This window comes from Vicia villosa, linkage group LG4 (genome assembly GCF_029867415.1).
Source record: "Vicia villosa cultivar HV-30 ecotype Madison, WI linkage group LG4, Vvil1.0, whole genome shotgun sequence".
NCBI lineage: Eukaryota > Viridiplantae > Streptophyta > Magnoliopsida > Fabales > Fabaceae > Vicia > Vicia villosa.
Window position 1 is genome coordinate 167385938 of NC_081183.1, and position 24198 is coordinate 167410135.

The window sequence follows — 24198 nt, forward strand, 5'->3', positions numbered from 1 at the left end:
GCAAAAGCGCGAACGTTAACTCCGCCCAACTAAAAAACACAAAAACAAACAGAAAATCGTGAGCCGAGCTACGGTAACTCTGATTCCTGAAAAGGATACGTAAGCAGCGGGGTAGGGCCCGTGCGAGTACAATTCTTTATTTTTCCTTACATTTTGCATTCATTTGCATATAGACATAGACATAGTACACACCCTTTAGATGGAAACAAACATAGGTGGATACCATCGAGTATGATGGGCGTGAGGGGTGCTTGTACCTTCCCCTCGCGTAACCGACTCCCGTACCTAGATTCTCTGGGCGAAAGACCTTGTTTTACCCTTTGTTAGGTTTTCTGATATTCCTTTCCCTTATGGGATAAATATATTGGTGGCGACTCTGTTCATTTTTCGCGAGCGTGCGACAGCTGGCGACTCTGCTGGGGATGTGATAGACCTGTGCATTACTGATTGGTGAGAGGTTGCAGTTTGAGGAACAACTTTAGTGCTCTAATTTGAATGGAAGAACTTTATTTCAGATCTACCTCAATCATTTTATTGCTTTTTAACAAGTGCTTCACCCACTAAAACGGGACAGGATAGCCTACCTTTCCTGTTTCATACCTTTAGTGCCTTTAGTTTAATTATAGCATAAATAAATTAATAAAATAATGGGATGATGATGATTATTAAAGTCATCAAAGTGAAACAAAATAATACTTGTCTTTCAGATCTGAGTTTTCAACTTACCAAGATAATGAATGGCTTCAGCTTAATTTGTACTCGCTAACTTCATTTCAAAGGTTATTGTTTCTATTTAACAAGTGCTTGCTTAGTTAGAGGTATGCCTTAATTTGTTGTCTCTTTCATTTCAGTGATAATAATAAAAAGAGTAAATCAATCCTTTTAATATCTTTTTCTTTCTCTTTGTTTGCAGATCATTCGTTTCTGCAAACTGTTTCAACCTATTTTCTATTGCTCTTCTAAGAGGTAACAGATTCATACTCTTAGTTTCATATTTTCTATTTAATTCATTTATTTTAAGAGACGCGTATAAAATAGATACAACTTTATTATTGATTTTTTAATTATTTTTAATATATATAACTTAATTATGTTAAAATTTATGGTAATCAAAATTAAACCGGACCGAGCTGACTGGGAGCCGGAACCTTAATTGGTTTGTTTGGACATAAAATTTGGTATGCAAGAATTGAGATTTAAACGGAAAACCAATAGAAAACTAGAAAATTGGAGATTTTAACAATTTATAAGGTGGAGTAAGAAATTCTTTTAGTTTGATAAAAACATGATAAATGTTTCATTTTGAATCAAAATATTATTTGATTTAACCTCTTTCTTCAATCACTCTAATACATAGAAAAATCAAATAAATAAAAAACTATTTTCAGTTTATTTAAAACTTCCTTGTTATTTATTTATAGGTCTCGCTAACAAGTGTCCTCACGACACTCTTTAAATATACTCCTTCCGTTTTTTATTATAAGTCGTTTTAGACTTTTCACACGGATTAAGAAAAATAATAATTGTTGTATGAAAATGAGAAATTATGAAGGTTTTTACAAAATTATCCTTCATTAATGACATGTGGAAGATAAATGTATATAATTGAAAGGAGAGAGGATACTAAATATTTAAGGATATAATAGGAAAAATAGCATTAATTGGAATTGTAAAGCGAATAATATTAAAATACAATTTTTTTTCCAAAACGACTTATAATAAAAAACGGAGGGAGTACTAAATAAAGAAAATATTCTTTATAAAAGTTAATATTTCAATTTTCAATGCATTGAATACATGCATTTTTTTAAAAAAACTTATCACTTTAATTTCTTAAAAGTGTCCTAAGGATATTGGTTAGTATTTCCCTTTATTTAATCAATGAAAATGTATTTTGTATTATAATTACAATACAAAATACAAAATAAGTTATTAATTTATTATATTATAATTATCTTAAAATGAAAGTCTTTGACCCATATAGCACATTGTCTTATTACTTCTAGTTTTAAAATTTTGTTTATAGTGTAAAAATTAAATTAATTATTTTAATATAGAGTAACATGTAATTTTTTAACAAGAAAATGGAGGTTCGAGACATTTTAAATATTTTTAAATTATTTTATTTATTGATAATTTTTAAATAATTATGTTTAAAATTTAATGATATAAATTAATTAAATAAACTATTAAATATTAATTATTTTGATATTATTAGTAAAAAAATTATATAATTTTAAAAATATAATTATTCTATTTATATATATAAAAAAAATAATATTATTTATTTATAAATGTTTCAATTGGAGTTTAACCTTAAAACCACATTGAATTCGTAGGTATATTGGTTCGATGTCTAGCTCGGTTTTGATTACTTCGTTAAAACTTAAAACTATTCGATAAAATATTTCTGTAATTGTTTTCTAAAATGTTTTAGTAATCGGTGTTTTAAAAATCGGACTGAACTGGTCGGTCAGACCGGGAATCGGAGGGGTCACCAGTCTGGTCTAATTGTTGGATCAGGTATGCTATTGAAATGATGAGAATCCGACAAAACCGGAAAAAACCGGTGAACTGAAGGTTTTAGAAAATTGGTGGTTCAAATGCATGCTTTTTTTTCCACACAAAATGACCCGTTTTCATGACTTTTTTAAAAATATATATAATTAAAATATAATTAGACTTTACTCAAACCTTATTGGAAACAACTTTTCTCTTGCCTGCAATTAGATCTGATTTAAAATTTATTTAAATTTATACTTTGTATTATTTTGTTGTGAGTGATGATTCTATTTAGAATATGAATGTAAAGAATAAATATGTGAAATTATGAAATTTTAAAATTTTAAAATTTTGTGGGTGTTGAGATATTTTTTAGGGACCAAGTCATCTGGTTCGACCGAATTAATATATATATATATATATATATAATGAAAATCAGTTTATTTAACTGAGTTATTCGATTTAATCCGATTAAGTCATGTGGTTCGACTAGTGACCCAGTTGTAAACCAGTGAACCAGTAACCCAGTACTCTCACAGATTTGATGACCGATCTGATTTTTAAACAGTGCCGGTAATTATTAGGAAATTTCTTTATCCACCCCCTAACCTTCTTGGTCACTCGCGGCGAAATTTCCAGAATGCCCCTATATTTCGGAGATATATCTCCGAAATCATTTTTTTTCTGAAAAAACGTTGATTTCGAAAGTGCACTTCCGAAAACACGAAAAAAGTGTTTTCCGAGATGCACTTCCGAAAACACCTTTTTTTGGGGGAGAGGGGTGTCTTCGAAGATGTATATCCAAAATATTATAATTTTTTTGTCGTTTGGGATATACACTTCCGAAAAAATTCAATAATTATTAAAAAATTAAAATCAAGGTGAATCAATACAATTAATAAGGTATAAAATCAAGGTGAATCAATAAAATCAAGTTGAATCAAAATTTCCTAAACAATTTAAAGTTAAAAATTATTTTACCCTATTAATACAATAATTAAAATCAAGATGAATCAATACAATTAAAAGGGTATAAAATCAAGGTGAATCAATAAAATCAAGGTAAATCAAAATTTCCTAAACAATTTAAAGTTAAAAATTATTTTACTAACTTATATAAATTAAAAACATTCTAATTTCATAAGTAAATTTTGAATTATATAAAATTAAATATAAAATTTATTCATTAAATAAAATTAAGACAAAATCCTTTTTACATTTTTTTAAACTAAATGAAAAATTATAATTTTATCATGATTAATTATGAAAAATGATTTTTTTTATCATAATTCATTATGAAAAATGATTTATTATTATTATTATTATTATTATTATTATTATTATTATTATTATTCTTACTGGATCTCTTTCAATATTATTATAAACCGTAGAAACATGAATTGAAATTATTCATAACTACATTTTAATAATTGGAATTATTTTAAATTTTTTGTTTCTTGAAATTGTTTTAATTACTTTAATTAAAATTATTTTAAATTTTAAAATACGAATCAGAATAGAAATATATAATTATAATTATTTATAACTCCTAAATTATAGCAAAATATATAATAATTATCATTCATAATTCATAAATTATATCAAATTTATGATATGTGAATTAATTAATATTCCAAAATTTTTAATTTTGGGAGGTTTTTTCGGAGATGCATCTCTGAATTAATCAAAATTTTAATTTTTAGGATTTTTTCGGATGCATCTTAGAAGTCTGGAAAAATTAGAAAAAAAAAATTATTTCGGAGATACATCTCCGAAGCAGGGGCAAATTGGGTTTTTCGCTGGGTCAGCCCCATAGAGAGGTGGATAAAGAAATTTTCAATTATTATTGTTTTGCAAAAGATTATGTTAACTTCTACTTCTAGTTTATAATAGTTTTAATTAATAGCCGTTTTAATTTGTTTGTCTAGTAAATCAATCATTTTCATATCCTTTTGTTTTTCTTGTAGAACATTTTGTTTCCGCTGTTTCTAAAGAGGTTAGAGATCCATCATGCTCTTCATTCTTTTCCTATTTTTTCCATTTATTTTATCTTACGCGCACAAAAAGTAATTCAACTTTATAATTAATATATATTATTATTTTTAAAATTATTTGATAAAATATACTAGTAATTGTCTTCTAAAATAGGTAAATTATAAAATTCTAGCTTTAGTCTTCAATAGTTTTAATTGCTTAAATAAGTTTCTATTTTTCCATTAAAAGATTATTTGCAATTTTTTTCCATATAAGTTTCTACTTTTGTATGTTAATATCATACAAAAGTTTCTACTTTTTTTTCCATATAAGCATATTTTACTTTCAGTTTCAGATCAACTCAAGTCACAAGGAAGAGGAGGAAAAACGAGAATCAATGGACATTTTAATTTCTGTTGTTGGAAAGGTAGCAGAGTATACTGTTGCTCCTATCGGACGTCAAGCTAGTTACTTGATATGCTACAAAGCCAATTTCAAAACGTTAGCTGATCATGTCAAAGATCTTGAAGATGAAAGAGAAAGAATGATGCGTTTGGTTGAAGAAGAGGAGAGAAAAGGTAAAACAATTTTTCAAGGTGTGGAGAGCTGGATTGAGAATGTGAAGGAGATCACTGAAAAAGCGAATCACCTTCAAAACGATCCTCGCCATGCCAATGTTAGGTGCTCAGCAGCATGGCCGTTTCCTAATTTGATTTCGCGTCATCAACTAAGTAGGAAAGCCACAAAAATTGCAAAAGATGTTGTTCAAGTTCAAGGAAAAAAGATTTCTGATCCAGTTGGTTTCCTTCCTGCTTTAGATGGAGTCGCCTCTTCCTCCTCAACAAGAGGTGATGAAAAATATGAGACTAGGGAGTCACTCAAGCAGAAGATTATGAAGGCTTTAAAAGACCCTAATTCATGCAACATTGGGGTGTATGGGTTGGGTGGGGTGGGTAAGACCACTCTGGTGAAGGATGTTTTTCAAATAGCCAAGCAACAAAAATTGTTTGATGAAGTGGTTAAAACACATGTATCCAAAAATCCAGAATTGAAAACAATTCAAGGGGAGATTGCAGATATGTTGGGTCTGCGATTCCTTGAGGAGACTATTCAAGGCAGAGCTGATCGACTGAGACAGAGAATCAAGAAAGAGAAAAGTATCCTTATCATTCTAGATGATATATGGACCGTAATTGATTTGAAGGAAGTGGGAATTCCATTAATTGATGAGCATAATGGTTGCAAATTGTTGATGACAAGTAGAAATCAAGACGTGTTGGTGCAAATGGACGTTCCAGAGGATTTCGCTTTCAAACTTGAACTTATGAGTGAAAAAGAGACATGGAGCTTGTTTCAACTTATGGCTGGTGATGTGGTTAACAATAGGGATTTGAAAGATTTTGCAATTCAGGTTGCCCAAAAATGTGCAGGTTTGCCTCTTAGTATCACTACGGTAGCGCGTGCAATGAAAAATAAGAGGGATGTCCAATATTGGAAAGATGCATTAAGGAAATTACAATGTAATAATCACGAAGGGGTGCATGCGACAAGTTATTATGCTCTGGAGTTGAGTTACGACTCATTGGAAAGTGATGAAGTTAGGGATCTATTCTTGCTATATGCTTCAATTCCAAATCAAAATGTTGAGTATTATCTGAAAGTTGCAATGGGTTTGGACATATTAAATGATGTTAAAACCATTGATGATGCAAGAAACAAACATTACACAATAATCAAATCTTTGGAGGCGAGGTGTCTTTTGCTTGAAAGTAAAACAAGCGGATTGATCATAATGCATGACGTTGTTCGTGATTTTGCTACCTCCATAGCACGTAGAGATAAACATGTATTTTTAAGGAAATTTGCTGATGAGGAATGGCCAACCAATGATCTTTTAAACAGGTGCACCCAAATCATTCTACATAGGTGTCATCATATGGACGAGCTTCCACAAAGGATCGATTGTCCATGCATTAAATTTTTCTATTTGTGCAGTGAGAATCGATCTTTAGAAATCCCTCATACATTTTTTGAGGATATGAAAAGCCTTAAAATGCTAGATTTAACATCTTTGAACTTGCCTTCATTACCTACTTCGTTTCGGTTCCTAACGGATCTTAGATCGTTGTGCCTAGATGACTGCATTTTGGAAAATATGGATGCAATAGAAGCTTTGCAAAATTTAGAAATTCTCAGACTCTGGAAATCTTCAATGATCATGTTGCCAAGAGAAATAGGGAGATTAACTCAATTGAAAATGCTTGATTTGAGCCATTCGGGAATAGAAGTAGTTCCACCCAACCTGATATCAAGCTTGACTAAATTGGAGGAGTTGTACATGGGCGATACCTCTATTAATTGGGCAGATGTGAATTCTACAGTTCAAAATGAAAATGCTAGCATTGCCGAGCTTCGAATGCTACCCAACTTGACAGCTCTAGAATTACAAATTCGCGAGACTTGGATGTTGCCAAGGGACTTGCAACTGATGTTTGAGAAGCTGAAAAGATACAAAATAGCTATTGGAGATGTATGGGAATGGTCTGACATTGAGAATGAATCCTTAAGAACATTAATGCTTAAACTTGGTACCAACATACATTTGGAGCACGGAATTAAAGCATTGATTAAAAGTGTTGAGAATTTGTACTTGGATGACGTGGATGGTATTCAAAATGTTCTTTATCAACTAAATGGGGAAGGATTTCCATATCTAAAACATCTCCACGTCCAAAATAATGCACACATGAACCACATAGTTGACTCTAAAGAGAGAAATCAAATCCATGTGTCCTTTCCCATCTTGGAAACTCTGGTACTTGATAATCTTAAAAACTTAGAGCATATATGTCATGGTCCACTTTCAGCTACTTCTTTTGGAAGTCTCAATGTTATCAAAGTCAAGAATTGCTTCCAGCTAAAATATCTTCTCTCCTTTACTTTGATTAAAGAACTTTCTCATCTTTCTAAGATCGAAGTTTGTCAGTGCAATTCTATGAAGGAGATAGTGTCCGCAGACAACAATTCAAGTGCAAATAATGAAAAAATTGAGTTTCTTCAATTGCATTCTTTGACTTTAGAACATTTGGAGACACTTGATAATTTCTTCTCTAATTATTTGACACACTCCACAAGTATTCAAAAGTCTTTTTTCAATGCCCAGGTATGTTATTTTGTTTTCAACTTTCTCTAGATGACAAATTGCTTTTAATAGTAATATATGGATACTATTCAATTATTAATCTTTTTTATAATGTATTAAATATATTATTGTGTTTGTATTGAATTTTTTTAAAAAAAATATATTGTAAAATATAGTCATATTATAATATAAGATTATGCTTTAAAAACTTATATAAAATTTATTAAAAATATAAATTTATTGGTTGAAGTTTTTTATAGGATTAACATAATTATGTTATTAATTTTATATGTAGATGAATTAATTATTTTAAGTAAGAGATATTATATTCATGTATAAAGTGAATTTATTTTGTTTATCAATATTCACTTTCTATATTTTATATATTTAATTCATGGACTCTAATGTTATGTGTTTGTAAATTGTCTTATTGTTGTCATTTTGAAATATTGTTTTGTCACTTGTTTTTAAACGATTGGTTGTTTAATTAAAATAATATTTTAATTAATGTATAAATATCCTAAAGAATATATATATATATATATATATATATATATATATATATATATATATATATATATATAATTTATTGTATGTTATTTTCTAATAAATAGTTGCTACATGTTTTTAATATCTATAAAAGAAAATATGGGTCATGCTTACGAGTGCTCTATGAACGCTCTTTAATAATAGTAAATAAAAAAAATTCTTTAAATAAATAAATTATTTTATTTTTAATATATTGAATACAAATATTTGCAAAAAACAATTATCTTATTTATTTTAAAAAATAATTATTTTAATTTTTAATGTATTAAGTGCAAATAAATCTTTTTAAATTTTTATAAGTGTATTGTTTTTTGGATATATATGATGATATAATTTTTTAACTTCGTGATTCGCGCATATATAATATATTATGAGAAAAAAAGTATGCACTGACCTTGTAAAATATTATATTATCAACCAATCATACACGTGTATCCGCCAAGTCACACTTTTAATTTTAAAATATTGATATGATATAGCTGAATGTTATAATTCTATTAGATGATGGTGTAAAATTAAGTTACATCGTAAGTGTCTTACCTTTAATCTCATTTATTATTATTTAGGTTGCATTTCCTAATTTGGATACCCTTAAACTGAGCTCACTCAATTTGAGTAAAATTTGGGATGATTATTCCATGTACAACTTGACTAGTTTGATTGTGGAGGATTGTGGCGGATTGAAGTATTTATTCTCTTCTACTGTTGTTAGAAGTTTTAAAAACCTCAAACACCTTGAAATAAGTAATTGTCCTTTGATGGAAGAGGTAATAGCTAAAGAAGAGAGAAAGAATCTGTTGGATGAGGTATGGTAATTCTACCATTAGGATTAATCCAATTAATTTTAAACTTACATTGAATAATTACTTATTTAAAATGATACTAGTTATTTATGAATACATATAGGTTCCTTTTTCCAAATTAGAGAAAATAATATTGAAGGACATGGACAACTTGAAGACAATATGGCACCACCAGTTTGAGTCATTGAAGTCGTTGGAAGTGAACAATTGTGAGAAAATTGTGGTAGTTTTTCCTTCTTCAATTCAAACAACTTATAATAAGCTAGAGATTCTGAAGGTTACAAATTGTGCTTTTGTGGAAGAGATATTTGAGTTGACTTTCAACTGTGTAGAGGGTACATCTAATTTGAAAGAAGTTAATATAGATGGATTGCCGAAGCTGAAAAAGATATGGAGTAAGGATCCTCAAAGAATTCTTAGTTTTCAAAATCTAACAAATGTGCAACTTATTGATTGTGAAATTTTGGAGTATCTATTACCATTTTCTGTAGCCACTTGTTGTTCACATCTCAAAGAACTTGTGATAAAACAATGTAGTTGCATGAAGGAAATTGTTGCAGAGGAGAAAGAAACAAGGCTGTGTGAAGCTCCCATATTTGAGTTTAACCAATTGAATACTCTAGTTCTTTGGAACACAAAAAAACTCAAGTGTTTCTATGTTGGAAAGCATACTCTATTATGTCCATCTTTGAAGGACATCTCAGTTGTCAATTGTTTGAAATTGAATTTGTTTAGAACCCTTTCTACAAGCAGCTCTAAAAGTAGTTTTCAATATGACAAACTCTCAGTCATAACTCAACGACCACTTTTCGTCGCCGAAGAGGTATGTATAATGTAAATATATTTATATAATGTTTGCATGAAAACAACATGTATGTAGGATTCTTTTAATATATATATTTTTTTACAATAAGGACTTTGTGTTATTATTTTAAAATATAAAACAATTATTATATCTGTATGAATAAAATGTTCAAATCTTTTATATTAAAGTTTAAATATGCTTTAGGTGATTCCAAACTTGGAGGAGTTGAGGATAAGACAAAAGGATGCTGACATGATATTGCAAGCCCAAAGCTCAAGTGCCCTTTTTACCAAAATGACCAGTCTTAGTTTAGGAATGTATGAAAATGAAGAGGCTACATTTCCATATTGGTTTCTTAATAATGTCCATACTCTTAAGGACTTAGTTGTTGAATGTAGTTGCTTCAAGAAGATATTTCAAAATGAAAGACAAACAAGTGAGAAGACTCGTACACAGATCAAAAGTTTGATGTTGTCTAAATTACATAAACTTCAACAAATATGTGAGGAAGGATCTCAAATTGACCCAGTTCTTGAGTTCCTAGAACTCTTATGGATTTTAAGTTGTTCTAGTCTGACAAATTTGTTCCCTTCCACTGTCACCCTTAATCATCTGAAGTATCTAGAGATAATAAGTTGCAATGGTCTAAAAAGTTTAATTACAACTCCAACAGCGCAAAGTTTGGTCAAACTCACAATACTTAAGGTAAGAAACTGTAAATCACTTGAAGAAATAATTACCGGAGTAGAAAGTGTTGACGTTGCATTTATTAGTCTACAAGTTTTGATGTTGGAATGTTTGCCAAGCCTCAACAAATTTTGTTCTAGTAAGTTCTTCTTGAAGTTTCCATTGTTGGAGAAAGTAATTGTGAGAGAATGTCCTTACATGAAGATATTTTCAGAGGGAAACACAAGTACACCAAATCTTCGAAAAGTTAAAATTGCTGAAAATGAAGAGGAATGGCATTGGAAGGGAAACCTAAATGATACAATAAAAAAAATGTTTGAAGACAAGGTATGTTTGACTAACCTTTTTCCTATGGATAGCAATAAGCATTCATTATTTTCAAAAACATATTAATTTTGATTTGTCTATTGATATATAGTTGATACTTGAATTTTATTGATCAGGTTGCATTTTCTAAATTCAAATATTTAGCCTTATCGGACCACCCTGTGCTAAAGGATTTATGGTATGTCCAAGTTGATCATCAGAATGTATTTTGCAATCTGAAACATCTATTGGTGCAGAGATGTGATTTTTTATCACATATACTTTTTCCATCAAATGTTCTTCAAGTGCTACGTGGATTGGAAGAACTAGTAGTATACAACTGTGATTCATTAGAAACCATATTTGATGTTAAAGGTATGAAGTCTAATGAATCAACATTGATAAAGCAAAGCTGTCAATTGAAAACCTTGACTTTGTCTTGCTTACCAAACTTAAAGCACATATGGAACGAGGATCCTCATGAGATTATGAACTTTGGAAACATATGCTCAGTGAATGTTTCTTTATGCCAAAGCTTGTTATACATCTTTTCATTGCCACTATGCCAAGATCTTGGAAATCTTGAAATGCTTGAGATAGATTCTTGTGGAGTCGAGGATATTGTTTCAATGAAAGAAGGATCAATGGAAATCAGTTTTAATTTTCCACAACTAAATGCATTGGTACTACGTAGTTTGACAAATCTAAAGAGTTTCTATCAAGGAAAACATACTTTAGAGTGTCCTTCATTGAAGACTTTGAATGTATATCGTTGTGAAACATTAAGAATGTTTTCCTTCAACAATTTAGATTTGCGACAACCTGATGAATATTCTCACCAAGCCCTTTTTTCAATGGAAAAGGTAAATCCCATTATCCTTTACCCTATCTCTGTCATAAACTATAATAGTACTTATTAAATCTTTGGATGTTTGATTTTTCAGTTAAGCACCAACCTGGAGGAATTGGCAATAAATGCCAGTGATGCCTTTAGAATGTTGAATGATCACTGTCAAGAAAATTTCTTTCCTAAAATACAATTTCTTCGTTTGCAAGGCTTCGATGAAACTCCAACTATTTTCTTGAATGATTTCCTTGCAATATTACCTAAACTAACAACTCTTCAGTTGCGTAATAGTTGTTTTGAAACATTATTCCCTTCAAAAGGAACTCCTGGAAATCTCGATGACAAACTTTCTAAGAAAATAAAAGAGTTGTGGCTTTATGAATTGGAAAAGGTCAAGTATATTTTGCACGAAGGTCTTCCATTGGATCTTGAAGTTTTATACGTAAATAGCTGTCCAAGTTTGATAAGCTTGGTATCATCGTCCACATCTTTTACAAATCTAACCACTTTGGAGGTGGAGAATTGCAAAGAGATGATTTACTTGATAACATCTTCAACAGCTAAAAGCTTAGTTCAACTCAAAGAATTAAAAATAAAGAATTGTGACAAGATGTTGGATGTTGTAAAGATTGATGATGAAAAAGTAGAGGAAGACGTCATATTTGAAAACTTGGAAACCTTAAAATTCATTTCTTTGTTAAGTTTAAGAAGCTTCTCCAATGGGAAACAAACATTCATATTCCCATCTTTGGTGCGTTTCGTTGTTAAAAGTTGTCCTCAAATGAAGAATTTCTCATTAGATGTCACAGAAGCACCATACCTGACAGGAATTGAAGTTGCAGACAAAAATATACGATGGAAAGGTGATCTTAACACAACTATTGAACAATTGTTCTTAGAAAAGGTACATACTAATTATCTCTTTTGAAGTTGTTTTCTTGTTCTCTATATAAAAACAAGAAAACAGAAATATATTTTAACTCTAGTTTTCGTTTAGAATAAAAAACACCGTAAACATTGCAGAGTTTGGTAAATAAAATCTATTTGTTAGTTTTGTACATAGTCATACCATATCACATATTTTATTGTTTTAATTTTTTTTATGTATATTACTAATTGTATTGATTGTTTTGTTTGGACCCAATTTTGTAGTATTTGGTTTTTTAAAATGATAAACTGTTTTTTATTTGCAAGAAATGTATGCATTATTATATTTTAATTATTAAATATTTTATCAATTGTATTTATTCAATTATTTTACCTCTTATATTTATATGATTTTTTGTCTGTGCTTAACGTTTTCTTAACAGGAAGCCCCACATTCTAATGGGACCATCTTATAATCGTATTCGCAAGGTACACGTACAACATGAAATTCTTCTCTTTTGAACATTATAGTTGTATCGCTATGAAATTATGTTCAATATCTGCAATTCATAAAATCACACAGTCACTATCATTCATATATATTCTAAACTGTGGGCATAATCCACTCTAAAATTTGACGTAATTAGAGAGCACACATGAAATACATGATACACCCGTAATACGAGACCTGTAATACGACCAAGGGAGACTCGAAGTTCATATTTGTGGGATATTATAGTATGTTGTGTTTGTTGTTATGACCACCTCCTAAAGGGTGTCACCATCAATCGATAATGTTAACGGTTGATTATTGAAGTTGATAATGAATGGTTGTGATCTCCATTGATTTTTGTGAAATTCTAAACATCGTCGGATACACAATTGGATGATAATTAAGTGATTGGTTGGATCATTTTAATGAGTAATAAATAAGACTTTCTAGTTACTGAATTTTTTTTTTTTGACAACAACAAACTTAATGGATTTCATTCATCAAACAAGATGCAATACAAGGAGGTACAAAATTAAAGATACTACGCCTAAACCAAGAATTGGCCGCCTTCGCTAACGTATGGGCAACCGAATTCGCTTGGCATTTAATGAACTTTACCTCCAAGTTCGGAAACAAAATCAACAAATTCTGAATATTCTTAACAATAAAACTAAATTCGGATCTACCTACATTTGTATCATGAATAGACTGAACAACAACTTGACAATCACTTTCAAAAATAACATGAGATAGACGGAGTGAGATGGCACTTTTTGATGATTTTATTGATAATGAAAATAATACTATTGACAACCAAGCAATTGGGCTCGAGTGGTAAACGAGCTCCTGCTAAGCACATAAAGCAAAATAATAATAATAATAATAATAATAATAATAATAATAATAATAATAATAATAATAATAATAATAATAATAATAATAATAATAATAATAATAATAATAATAATGTGGAATAATTAATATAGAATCAAATGACTCTGTTTGTACAGCTTATTAAGGATTAGGATTAATGTAATTAATTAGTTATTATTTCCTGTTCTTTTCTGTAATTAGAATCAGCATTCATGGGAAATTAATTCCCTTGATTCTTAAGTCAGATTTCTCTTTCAAATTCTACCTTATGCAGTCTATAAATACAGCATACGTAATTCTCATCAAATAGAAGAAAATATAAAATATATTTTTTATGGTATCAGAGCACGATCTGAACCATCCCTAACCTAGTGCCGCCAAACGATGGAGGATCCCAAATCTGATGAATCACTCAAAGTGGAGACTGGATCATTTCCGACCAGTTCACACGAAGGGCTCACTCACCTCATCACAGGCCATAAATTAAATGGTCAAAACTATACCCAATGGGTAAGGTCAGTCAAGATCTTCCTCGAAGGAAAAGGAGGGGAAGGCTACACTACAGGAGATTCTAAATGTCCCGAAAAAGGAGACAAAAATTTTCAGAAATGAAAACTTGAGAACAGCCAAGTAATGTCATGGCTGCCCAATACCATGACAAATGAAATTGGTGAAAATTTCATGTTCTATGACACTGCAAAAGAGATATGGGATGCAGTGAAAGAAACATACTCAAATGTTGACAATACATCTGTCATATTTGAGATTAAAAGCATTCTTCATGACCTTCGACAGGGAGAATCTTCTGTTACTGAGTATTTTAATATACTTAACAAACACTGGCAGCAACTCGACGTATATGAAGAGGTTACATGGTGTTGTACAGAAGATCAAAAGAAGTATAAGGAGCTGGTGGAAAAAGATAGGATTTACAAATTCCTATTAGGGCTAAACAAGGACCTAGATGAAGTTCGTGGGAGGGTCCTTGGAACCAAACCACTTCTCAAAATTCGAGAAGCCTTTTCAGAAGTGAGAAGGGAAGAAAGCAGGAAGAAAATCATGTTGGGAACACCCAACTCAATTTCGTACAGCGAGAGCTCTGCAATGGCAGCAAGAGGGAATCAGCCTCGGCCACCACAAAAGAAAACCCGCCCCTGGTGTGATCACTGCAAGAAAGCAGGCCACACAAAAGAAACTTGTTGGATCATACATGGAAAGCCTTCGGAGACCAAATTGTTCAAAGGAAAGGAGGGCAGAGGTAACACAGCATTTAACAATCAAGAAGCTGAGGTATACTCTAACTCATCTCCTTTTAGCAAAGAACAAATGCAGGCTCTTCAAAAACTCCTTCAGCAAACCATGTTAACTGCAGAAAAAGGTGGTACTGCTGTAGTGGCTCAAAGAGGTAATTACTTACATGCTCTAAGCACTAGTAAGGAAAAAACAAAATCATGGATTGTTGACTCAGGGGCTTCAGATCACATGACTGGTGATTTTACTTTGTTTAGTAGTTATTCTCCATGTCCCTATAACTATAATGTTCGAATAGCTGATGGTACACATTCTAAGGTCATGGGTAAAGGGTCAATTGTCATTTCACCAAATATTACACTTGACTCTGTTTTGTATGTGCCTAAACTAGATTGTAACTTGCTGTCTATTAGCAAGATTACAAGAGATTTGAAATGTGTTACTAAATTCCTCCCTAACTTATGTGAATTTCAGAATTTGGAGTCGAGGAAGACGATTGGCAATGCTGAAGAGTGTGCTGGACTCTACCTCCTTCAAGTGGAAAAATCAGAAGCAAAACTCAAGAATAATTATCATGTTGCAGCTGTAGTTTCAAGTGATGATAATCCTGTAATGATGTGGCACTATAGATTAGGCCACCCAAATTTCATATACTTGGAAAAAATGTTTCCCTCTTTATTCAATAAAAACAAGGAATATTTTCAGTGTGAAATTTGCCAATTGTCTAAACATACCCGAAACCGTTACCCACCCCAATCCTATAAACCCTCAAAACCTTGTTCATTAATTCATAGTGATGTATGGGGACCATCACGAGTCTGCAACATTACAGGCTCGAGATGGTTTTTCACCTTTATTGATGATCACACACGTGTTACTTGGGTGTTTCTAATGAAGGAAAAATCAGAAGTAGGGAGAATATTTGAAATTTATCATAAGATGGTCCAAACACAATTCCAAAGCAATATTCAGATACTTAGAACTGACAATGGTCGTGAGTATTGCAACCTTGCTCTAAATTCCTATCTTCAAAAGGTTGGAATTGTTCACCAAAGCTCGTGTGTGGACACTCCCCAACAAAATGGAGTAGCGGAAAGAAAGAATAGACACCTTTTGGAAGTGACTAGATCAATCATGTTAGCCACAAATGTCCCACAACACTTTTGGGGAGAAGCTGTCCTTTCCGCAACTCATCTTATAAATCGAATGCCCTCCCGTATCCTTAACTTTAAGACCCCACTCTCCACACTTCAAAACCTATTTCCAACCAGCAAAATATTTTCCTCTATTCCATTAAAAATATTTGGATGCTCAACTTTTGTCCATAACCCCAACCCTCACCGAAGCAAATTAGACCCAAAATCCATCAAATGCATTTTTCTTGGTTACTCCCCTCACCAAAAGGGATATAGGTGTTACTCTCCCCATACCAAAAATTTTTACCACACTATGGATGTAACCTTCTTTGAAAATCAACCCTATTACACCAAAAATGGTATTCAGGGGGAGCATATCGTAAATTCAGAATACCAACTTTTGCCTCTTGAACTAACCGAACATGACAAAATCTTACCAGACCAAACCGACAACACTGAATCAGTCGAACCTATGCCTAAACCAGCTGGAAAATTACAAGAACATACCTCTAACATTCAGCCGAGTGAAATGACAAATGAAGCTATGACGGAAACAGGACCAATTATAATCTCAACCACATCTCAACAGGATTGTGATCCAAAAACAGGTAATTGGAAGGGTTTTTGTTATAAAAGAAAGAGGAAGGAGGTAGAGTCAAGCATATCTCCAATGCAAGGCCATGAGTCAAACCAGACTCTAGAAAATGAAGTTCCCACAGGTAATATTCTTCCTAACTCTGAACATGTTGATACAACAGATATTGATATTCCTATTGCTATGAGAAAAGGGGTTAGAACTTGCACTAAACACCCTATTGAAAAATATATCTCCTATGGAAAACTATCACAAAGTTACAGGTCCTTTGTAGCAGCTGTTGACAACATAGAAATTCCAAATAACATTCAAGAAGCATTGCAGAAACCTAAATGGGCAGCAGCTGTAACTGAAGAAGTTCAAGCACTTGTAAGAAATGGCACATGGGAGATCACTACTATACCAGAAAGGAAGAAAGCAGTAGGATGCAAGTGGATATTTTCAATTAAACACAATGCTGATGGGAGTATAAACAGGTACAAAGCTCGGTTGGTTGCTAAGGGATTCACACAATCATATGGGGTGGATTATGAGGAGACTTTTGCACCTGTTGCGAAGCTCAATTCTGTCCGGGTTCTACTATCTTTGGCAGCAAATCTAGATTGGCCCCTACACCAACTAGACATAAAGAATGCATTTCTAAATGGAGAGTTAGAAGAAGAGGTATATATGCAAATTCCTCCGGGACTTGAATCACCTGGAACCTCAAACATGGTGTGTCGACTTCGCAAATCTCTATATGGCCTCAAACAATCACCAAGGGCATGGTTTGATAGACTAACAAAAGTTGTCAAGCAAGATGGTTTTGTTCAATGTCAAACAGACCATACTATGTTTGTCAAGCACTCTTTGGATGGGAAGATGGCTTTGTTTATTGTCTATGTTGATGATATCGTAATTACAGGAGATGATGATGCACAAGTCAACCAGTTAAAGAAAATTCTAGCAAAAGAATTTGAAGTCAAAGACTTGGGACAACTCAAGTATTTTTTAGGGATGGAAATTGCACGAACAAAGAATGGTATTTCAGTTTCTCAAAGGAAGTACACTTTGGATTTACTTCAAGAAACAGGTATGCTTGGATGCAAAGCTGCCAATACTCCCATAGAACAAGTAAAAAGGAGTGAAGACGAGAATGTACCAGCTAATAAAGATAGATATCAAAGTCTAGTAGGAAAACTAATCTATCTAACACACACCAGACCAGACATTGGTTTTGTTGTAAGCATGGCTAGTCGTTATATGTCAAATCCAACTGAAAATGACATGAGAAATGTGAACAGAATTCTCCAATACCTGAAAGGTACGCCAGGCCGAGGACTTTATTTTCAAAAGAACTCAAACAGAGGTATTGAAGTCTACACCGATTCTGATTGGGCAGGATGTTTATCTGACAGGAAATCGACTACAGGCTACTGCACATTTGTATGGGTAATATGGTAACTTGGAGAAGCAAGAAACAATCTGTTGTGGCCAGGAGTAGTGCAGAAGCAGAATTCAGAGCTATGTCACAAGGTATTTGTGAAGGAATTTGGCTTAAGCGAATGCTAGATGAGATCAAAATTCCTACCAATCACCCCATGAAGATATTATGTGATAACAAGGCTGCTATTAGCATTGCTAAGAGCCCGGTACAACATGATAGAACAAAGCATGTGGAGATAGACCGACACTTCATCAAGGAGAAAATTGATCATGAAGTTATAAGTGTTAACCATATTCCATCATGCCAGCAAACTGCAAACATTCTAACAAAAGCCCTTCCAAGGAACACATACGAGAATATCAGATCCAATCTGGGTATGATAGACATCTACCACCCAGATTGAGGGGGAGTGTGGAATAATTAATACAGAATCAAATGATTCTGTTTGTACAGCTTATTAAGGATTAGGATTAATGTAATTAATTAGTTATTATTTCCTGTTCTTTTCTGTAATTAGAATCAGCATTCATGGGAAATTAATTCCCTTGATTCTTAGGTCAGATTTCTCTTTCAAATTCTGCCTTATGCAGTCTATAAATACAGCATATGTAATTCTCATCAAATAGAAGAAAATATAAAATATATTTCTTTAAATAATAATAATAATAATAATAATAATTATAATTATAATAATAATAATAATATTGGCGAGATACATTAAATGTAGTTGACGATGATGATGATGATGAATATCCTATTGCTAACATCGGGTATTTCGGTGGAATATTAAGTCATTCTGATGAACACTCTACATGTCTCAAGGAGTTATAGCTAGATCTTCATTGATGAAACAGTTTATTTGTGTTGAATAATAGTTTTGGCATGCATTGTTATATGTGCATCTGAATTATAGTATTTCAATAATTTTATCTTAGGAGTATGATTGCTTATCTTATATATGAGTATGACTGCTTACTCATTATTTTACGTCGATAGATGATGAGATCGCATGTGAAGATGGTATCGATGCAGAATCTAAGGAGTGATCGGCAATACCGTATCAGAGGTTGTATATTTTGTATGTAGCCATTTTTGGCTAGCTTGTTATGTTATTTGGATTTTTAGGATCGATTTTCGAAATTATGTGATCTAATATTTGATTTGTGACTTCTTTATTGTAAAATGTTTTTAATTGCACCACATATTCTTTATTGATGCAAGTTTGTTTTAAGTTATTGCAGTTACAGTTGACATCATTCATTGTTTTATTTTTAGAAAATTTATATTCTTTCTATCTTTTAGTCTGACATTGTTGATTTGTTCAAAAGTTTTTATCAAATCTTTACTGATTCATGATTTTAAAATTTTACTGTCGGGGATTTGTACTAATCTGTCAAGCCTGATGAATGTTATTGGAACATCAGTATATAGAACTACTAAATTGTGTCTGTAGAAAATCCGTTTTTGAAGGACCATAATTCATTAGCATCATAATGGATTCGATATTTTTAAATTTTTGTGAGAATTCTGGTAGCCATATGTCTGATGATCGAAACTGTGTTTGAAATCTTATTTTATTTTACAGAGGATCAGAATACGATTTCCATTCTTTTAACCAAGCATGACCAATTGGACTCAGGGAAATGTCTTGTAAAGGGCGATATTGAAATTAATACCCAAAAAGTTGAACCTGAAAACAGCAAACTTGGTGACCTGCAGGATCCTGAGACTCGATCAACTGTCGAGAAAATGATGGTAATTGCTTGAGTTTTGTTATGTCATCGATTTTACTTCGTGAGATTCTGTTCATTGAATTTCGTTGCCAATGGCTTAATATTATCTTTTATTGTTCAACAGTTTGATCAGAGGTAGAAATCCATGGGCCTTCCTACAAGTGAGGAGCTTAATAAACAAGACATGGTGAAGAAATTTAGGAGTCAGGTCAACCTTTGTTTTTTTCACTGATTTTCTCTGCATTCTCAACTCTTCGTGTCTCTGACGATGTAGTAATCGGGCTGCTAACGGTTTAAATTTTATCTGTTGCAGCATCCTGAGCTGGACTTCTAGAGGCCAAAATCATCTTAGAATGGTGCTATGGTTTTGGCAAAATAATCTTTAGTTCACAAACATGTTTTGTTGAAAACACATTGCCTTTATTTGTATTAAACATATTTTAGAGTTTTAGACCTTTGCATAATAGAAAAGAGAAGCCAACCAATTTTGCAAACCAACAACAACCTGTCAAGTAAAATTCAGATTGAGACAGTTAGCTGCAGCATGCGCAGAATTGAGAACACCAACAAACTGAGTCGAACAGAATGAGCGTGCCGATTTAGCCTTATCTTGTTCGAATCGTCCACCGCCTATTCTTCCTGCTGCTTTTCTTTTAAATACTTTTCTAACATTCTAATGGATTTAAACTCCACTTATAGAAAATGTAACAAAATGATGAGCTTTTCAACCTCATAAAACAGTACCAGGAATATAACTTAATATCCTCTACCAACTGATTCAAATCAACCATATCACCTTTGACTATAATCCTATGTCTTGCAAGCCAAATCTTCTAAGATGTAATCATCCAAATTAAATTTCTAACTTTTAAATTTAATATTTCCCCAAAATTTGTGTGGCACCTAAAGCATAATGTGGTGTGCTATTAAAATGAATAAAATGCAAAAAATTATTATGGCACATGAGACTTTTCACCAACATTTAACCTAAATTTCCTATTGGTGTTGTGATTCTTCGTATTTCCTATTTTCTATAATCATTCTTTATTTTATATATATATATATATATATATATATATATATATATATATATATATATATATATATATATATATATATATATATATATATATATATATATATATATGAGGAGGGTTATATTTACTCCAGGAGTAAGTTATTATAACTTACTCCAAATCTAAACCATTGATTCTTTTCAATCTAATGGTTAAAAATAATAAGTTATGAAAGGGTGCAAGAGAAAGGAATGAAATACGTAAAAAGAATAGTGATCTAGATAAAATTAATTAACAATTTTTTTCTCAATCAATTAAATTATACAGCAATTAAATTGGAGGTAATTTTTAGCGCTAAATTTTTTTGACAATTTTTAGAAGAGCATTATCTCTTAGATAACTGTTACCCATTATCTTCTCTTATGAGAACTTCTTCACTACTTTTTAATTTCTTTTCTAACTAGCTTCAATTTCTTTCATAATCAGGTTAGTTTATTCTTTTTCAAGGTAAATGCATATTTTAAGATTTCATTCATTTTCATCTTAATCAATTTTGTAATTGATTTGTTCATGTTTTGTCATTCTCTATTTAGTCATGGCTCCCCCAAATCAAGGTCCGGATTTACAAATTCCAAATTCTTCAAATACAAGTAAGCAACAAGAAGGTATTTATTAAACCCCTTTACATTAATTTTCCTATTCATATACTATTTGTTCTCATATTTCTATCTTAAAAGTTCACATTATATTTCTCATAAACTTAACTTTTGGATCAAAATACAATGGAACATACAAATACAAGAAAAATTGGAAGAGGAAGAACTATTGGCTTAGGTATTGTAAAAAAGAAAAAGAAGAGCTCTATTGGAAAATTGCAAGTTGTTATTCCAAGTGATAAAATGGTAGCTGTTGGACCAGGAGCTGCAAATTTTGTGACTGAGATTTCAATAGTTGTCCTAAAGAATGCTCCTTTTAATGTCAAAAGGTGGAAAAAAGTACCACAAGATGTACATGACAAGATAGTTTCAAAAGTTTTGGTAAATTATAAATTGTACATTTTTATTTTATTTTATTTCTTTTATGAAGTACTTACAATAGTTTTTTTTCCAATTATTAATTGCAGGATATTTTTGACATTGATAATACAACACACAACAGGGATGTCATTCTCGATACTGCTAAAAGACTCTATCGAAATCATAGATGTAGATTCCATCGACACTTTAGCCAATACAACACAAATGAGACAGCTTTAGAACATAAGCCAGATGATATAAGTGAGGAAGATTGGAAGTATTTGGTAGATTATTTTTCAAGTGCTACCTATAAGGTATGTTTCTATTAAATCTAATAAAAACATGGATGACTTAGTTTTAAATATAAAAAGTGTTATATTTGTTTTTTAATATTTTCAGGCAATTAGTGAAAGGAACAAATTAAATAAAACAAAACAAGTTATGAATCATAGATGTGGAAGGAAGTCATTTCAAGCTGTTAGTTATGATGCGGTAAACAATAGATTTATAAAATCAATTTTTTTGGTATATTTTTTGTTGAGTTGATGACTAATAGATAATTATATTTTGTGATGATATAAATTTATGTATAGAGAGATCTAGAAACTCAAAAAGAGCCAAACTATCAAGATTTATGGCGAATGACCCACACAAATAGCAATGGAGAATAGATAAATGATGCCTCTAAGGAAGTACATGTATGATATATTTACCTAATTTGCAAAACATATATAATTTTGTGATAAATTTTGTTATTTCTAATTATAATTAACATTTTGTAATAGACAAAGGTTGGAGAAGCTTATAATGATTTTGAAGAAGCCGGATATGTGGACGAAGATAAAGACAAGCTTATAAACATTGCTTTTAAATCAGTTGTATGAGAAATATTTGGATATTGGCGTGGCTTAGGAGCTGGAATAAAACCACAAAAGGGTAAATCTGTTATTGGCTTACATGAAGAATTAGAAAAGGAGTGTGCAAAGAGGCATGATATGGAAATGAAATTAAAAGATGTAGAAACTCAACTCCAAGAAGAGCAAAAATTGAGGGAAGAAATGACTGCAAAGTTTGAAGAGAGTCAAAGACAACTCGAAGAAAAAATAAAGACGCAATTTGAAGAAAAAATGGCAAATATGTTTTATAAAATGATGAATTTTCAAGTAAGTATATAAATTGTTCTTTTTATTACAAAATATAATTAATTAGTAGTTTATATAATTTTTTAATTTATTATATTGAATATGTCATTAGTGTTATTTTGAATATTTTTACAGGGAGGACAATCTTCTAGTACACCGAATACAACTTTTGAATCTGATCACAAAGTTAATAACATGACTACAAAAAAATTGTAAGTAGGATTTTCTAGTGTCTTGCATATGTGGTATGAATGTTTAAGTATAGTTTATTTGTTATAAGAGTTATATTTAATGATAATGTATTATACAAGTGTTCTTTAAGATTGCTATTGATATATAGTTTTATGGGAAGTTAATTGTGTTTTATGTAAAAAGTTGGGAGCAACATTGTTACTCTAGGAGTAAGTGAACTAGTATTTTTGTGTAACAAAGAGTTTTGACAATGTGTGCATATTTGTTCATTTTTTACTTTGATGTGACTTTTTACTATATTAGTTTTTTTTCTATTGCAAAAGAATGTATTGTAAAAGAAACTTGTACATTAATTTTTTATTGTTTTAAAATTGTAGGTCAAGTAAGAGTACTTCAACTACTTCACCAAGAAAGCTTCGAAGCAAAGATATAAAGAAGAGTTAATAATCATGTTGGCGAGAGTCATAATTTCATTTATCAACTATGTAATTTTTATTTTTATTTTTATTTTTATGGGAACAAGGTTGTTTATTAATATTTAGTTTTTGATGTTTTTAGAAATTTAAATTTTTATGTCAATTGGGATAATTTGTGGTATTTTTTATTTTAATATTATATTAATTATTGTTGACATTTCTTGAAAAAAATATTATCAATCTTGTGATTTATATTGTTAAATTATATATTTTTAAATAATAATGACAATTTAAATGAAAATAATGATGCTAATTTTAAAAGGAAATTTAAAAATATAATTATATTTTTATTAATGACATAAATTGTTGCAAAATCTAATTTATGCCAACTACTTTTATGGTTGAGGTATAGAATATATGGCAACAA

The 24198-nt window shown here is 31.0% G+C and overlaps 2 protein-coding genes across 7 annotated transcripts; both read left to right on the forward strand.

Moving 5' to 3' along the window:
• The first annotated feature begins 609 nt into the window (after window positions 1–609).
• On the forward strand, window positions 610–20982 carry LOC131595803 (uncharacterized). Of its 5 annotated transcripts, none has more exons than XM_058868281.1 (14): window positions 610–818; window positions 914–966; window positions 4470–4498; window positions 4826–7639; window positions 8734–8973; window positions 9074–9793; window positions 9980–10789; window positions 10906–11631; window positions 11713–12519; window positions 12926–12971; window positions 19253–19322; window positions 19842–20011; window positions 20114–20197; window positions 20303–20982. In XM_058868281.1, exons 4-10 carry the CDS (start codon window positions 4874–4876, stop codon window positions 12956–12958), a joined length of 6102 nt encoding a protein of 2033 aa, XP_058724264.1. In that variant the 5' UTR covers window positions 610–818; window positions 914–966; window positions 4470–4498; window positions 4826–4873; the 3' UTR covers window positions 12959–12971; window positions 19253–19322; window positions 19842–20011; window positions 20114–20197; window positions 20303–20982. The 5 variants fall into 5 exon arrangements, with proteins under 5 accessions (XP_058724264.1, XP_058724263.1, XP_058724261.1 ...); XM_058868280.1 differs by having other exon boundaries at window positions 4832–7639; XM_058868278.1 differs by lacking the exon at window positions 4470–4498 and having other exon boundaries at window positions 20303–20981.
• Window positions 20983–21135: 153 nt separating this feature from the next.
• Window positions 21136–23943, forward strand: LOC131595804 (uncharacterized). Of its 2 annotated transcripts, XR_009282087.1 has the most exons (8): window positions 21136–21670; window positions 21808–22042; window positions 22129–22335; window positions 22421–22513; window positions 22615–22719; window positions 22807–23184; window positions 23299–23375; window positions 23733–23943. XR_009282087.1 is itself a non-coding variant. In XM_058868283.1 (7 exons), the coding sequence occupies exons 1-4, from the start codon at window positions 21788–21790 to the stop codon at window positions 22690–22692; spliced, it is 633 nt and encodes a 210-aa protein (XP_058724266.1). In that variant the 5' UTR covers window positions 21136–21787; the 3' UTR covers window positions 22693–22719; window positions 22807–23184; window positions 23299–23375; window positions 23733–23943. The 2 variants fall into 2 exon arrangements, 1 of the variants encoding a protein (XP_058724266.1); XM_058868283.1 differs by having other exon boundaries at window positions 21136–22042.
• Window positions 23944–24198: the final 255 nt, after the last annotated feature.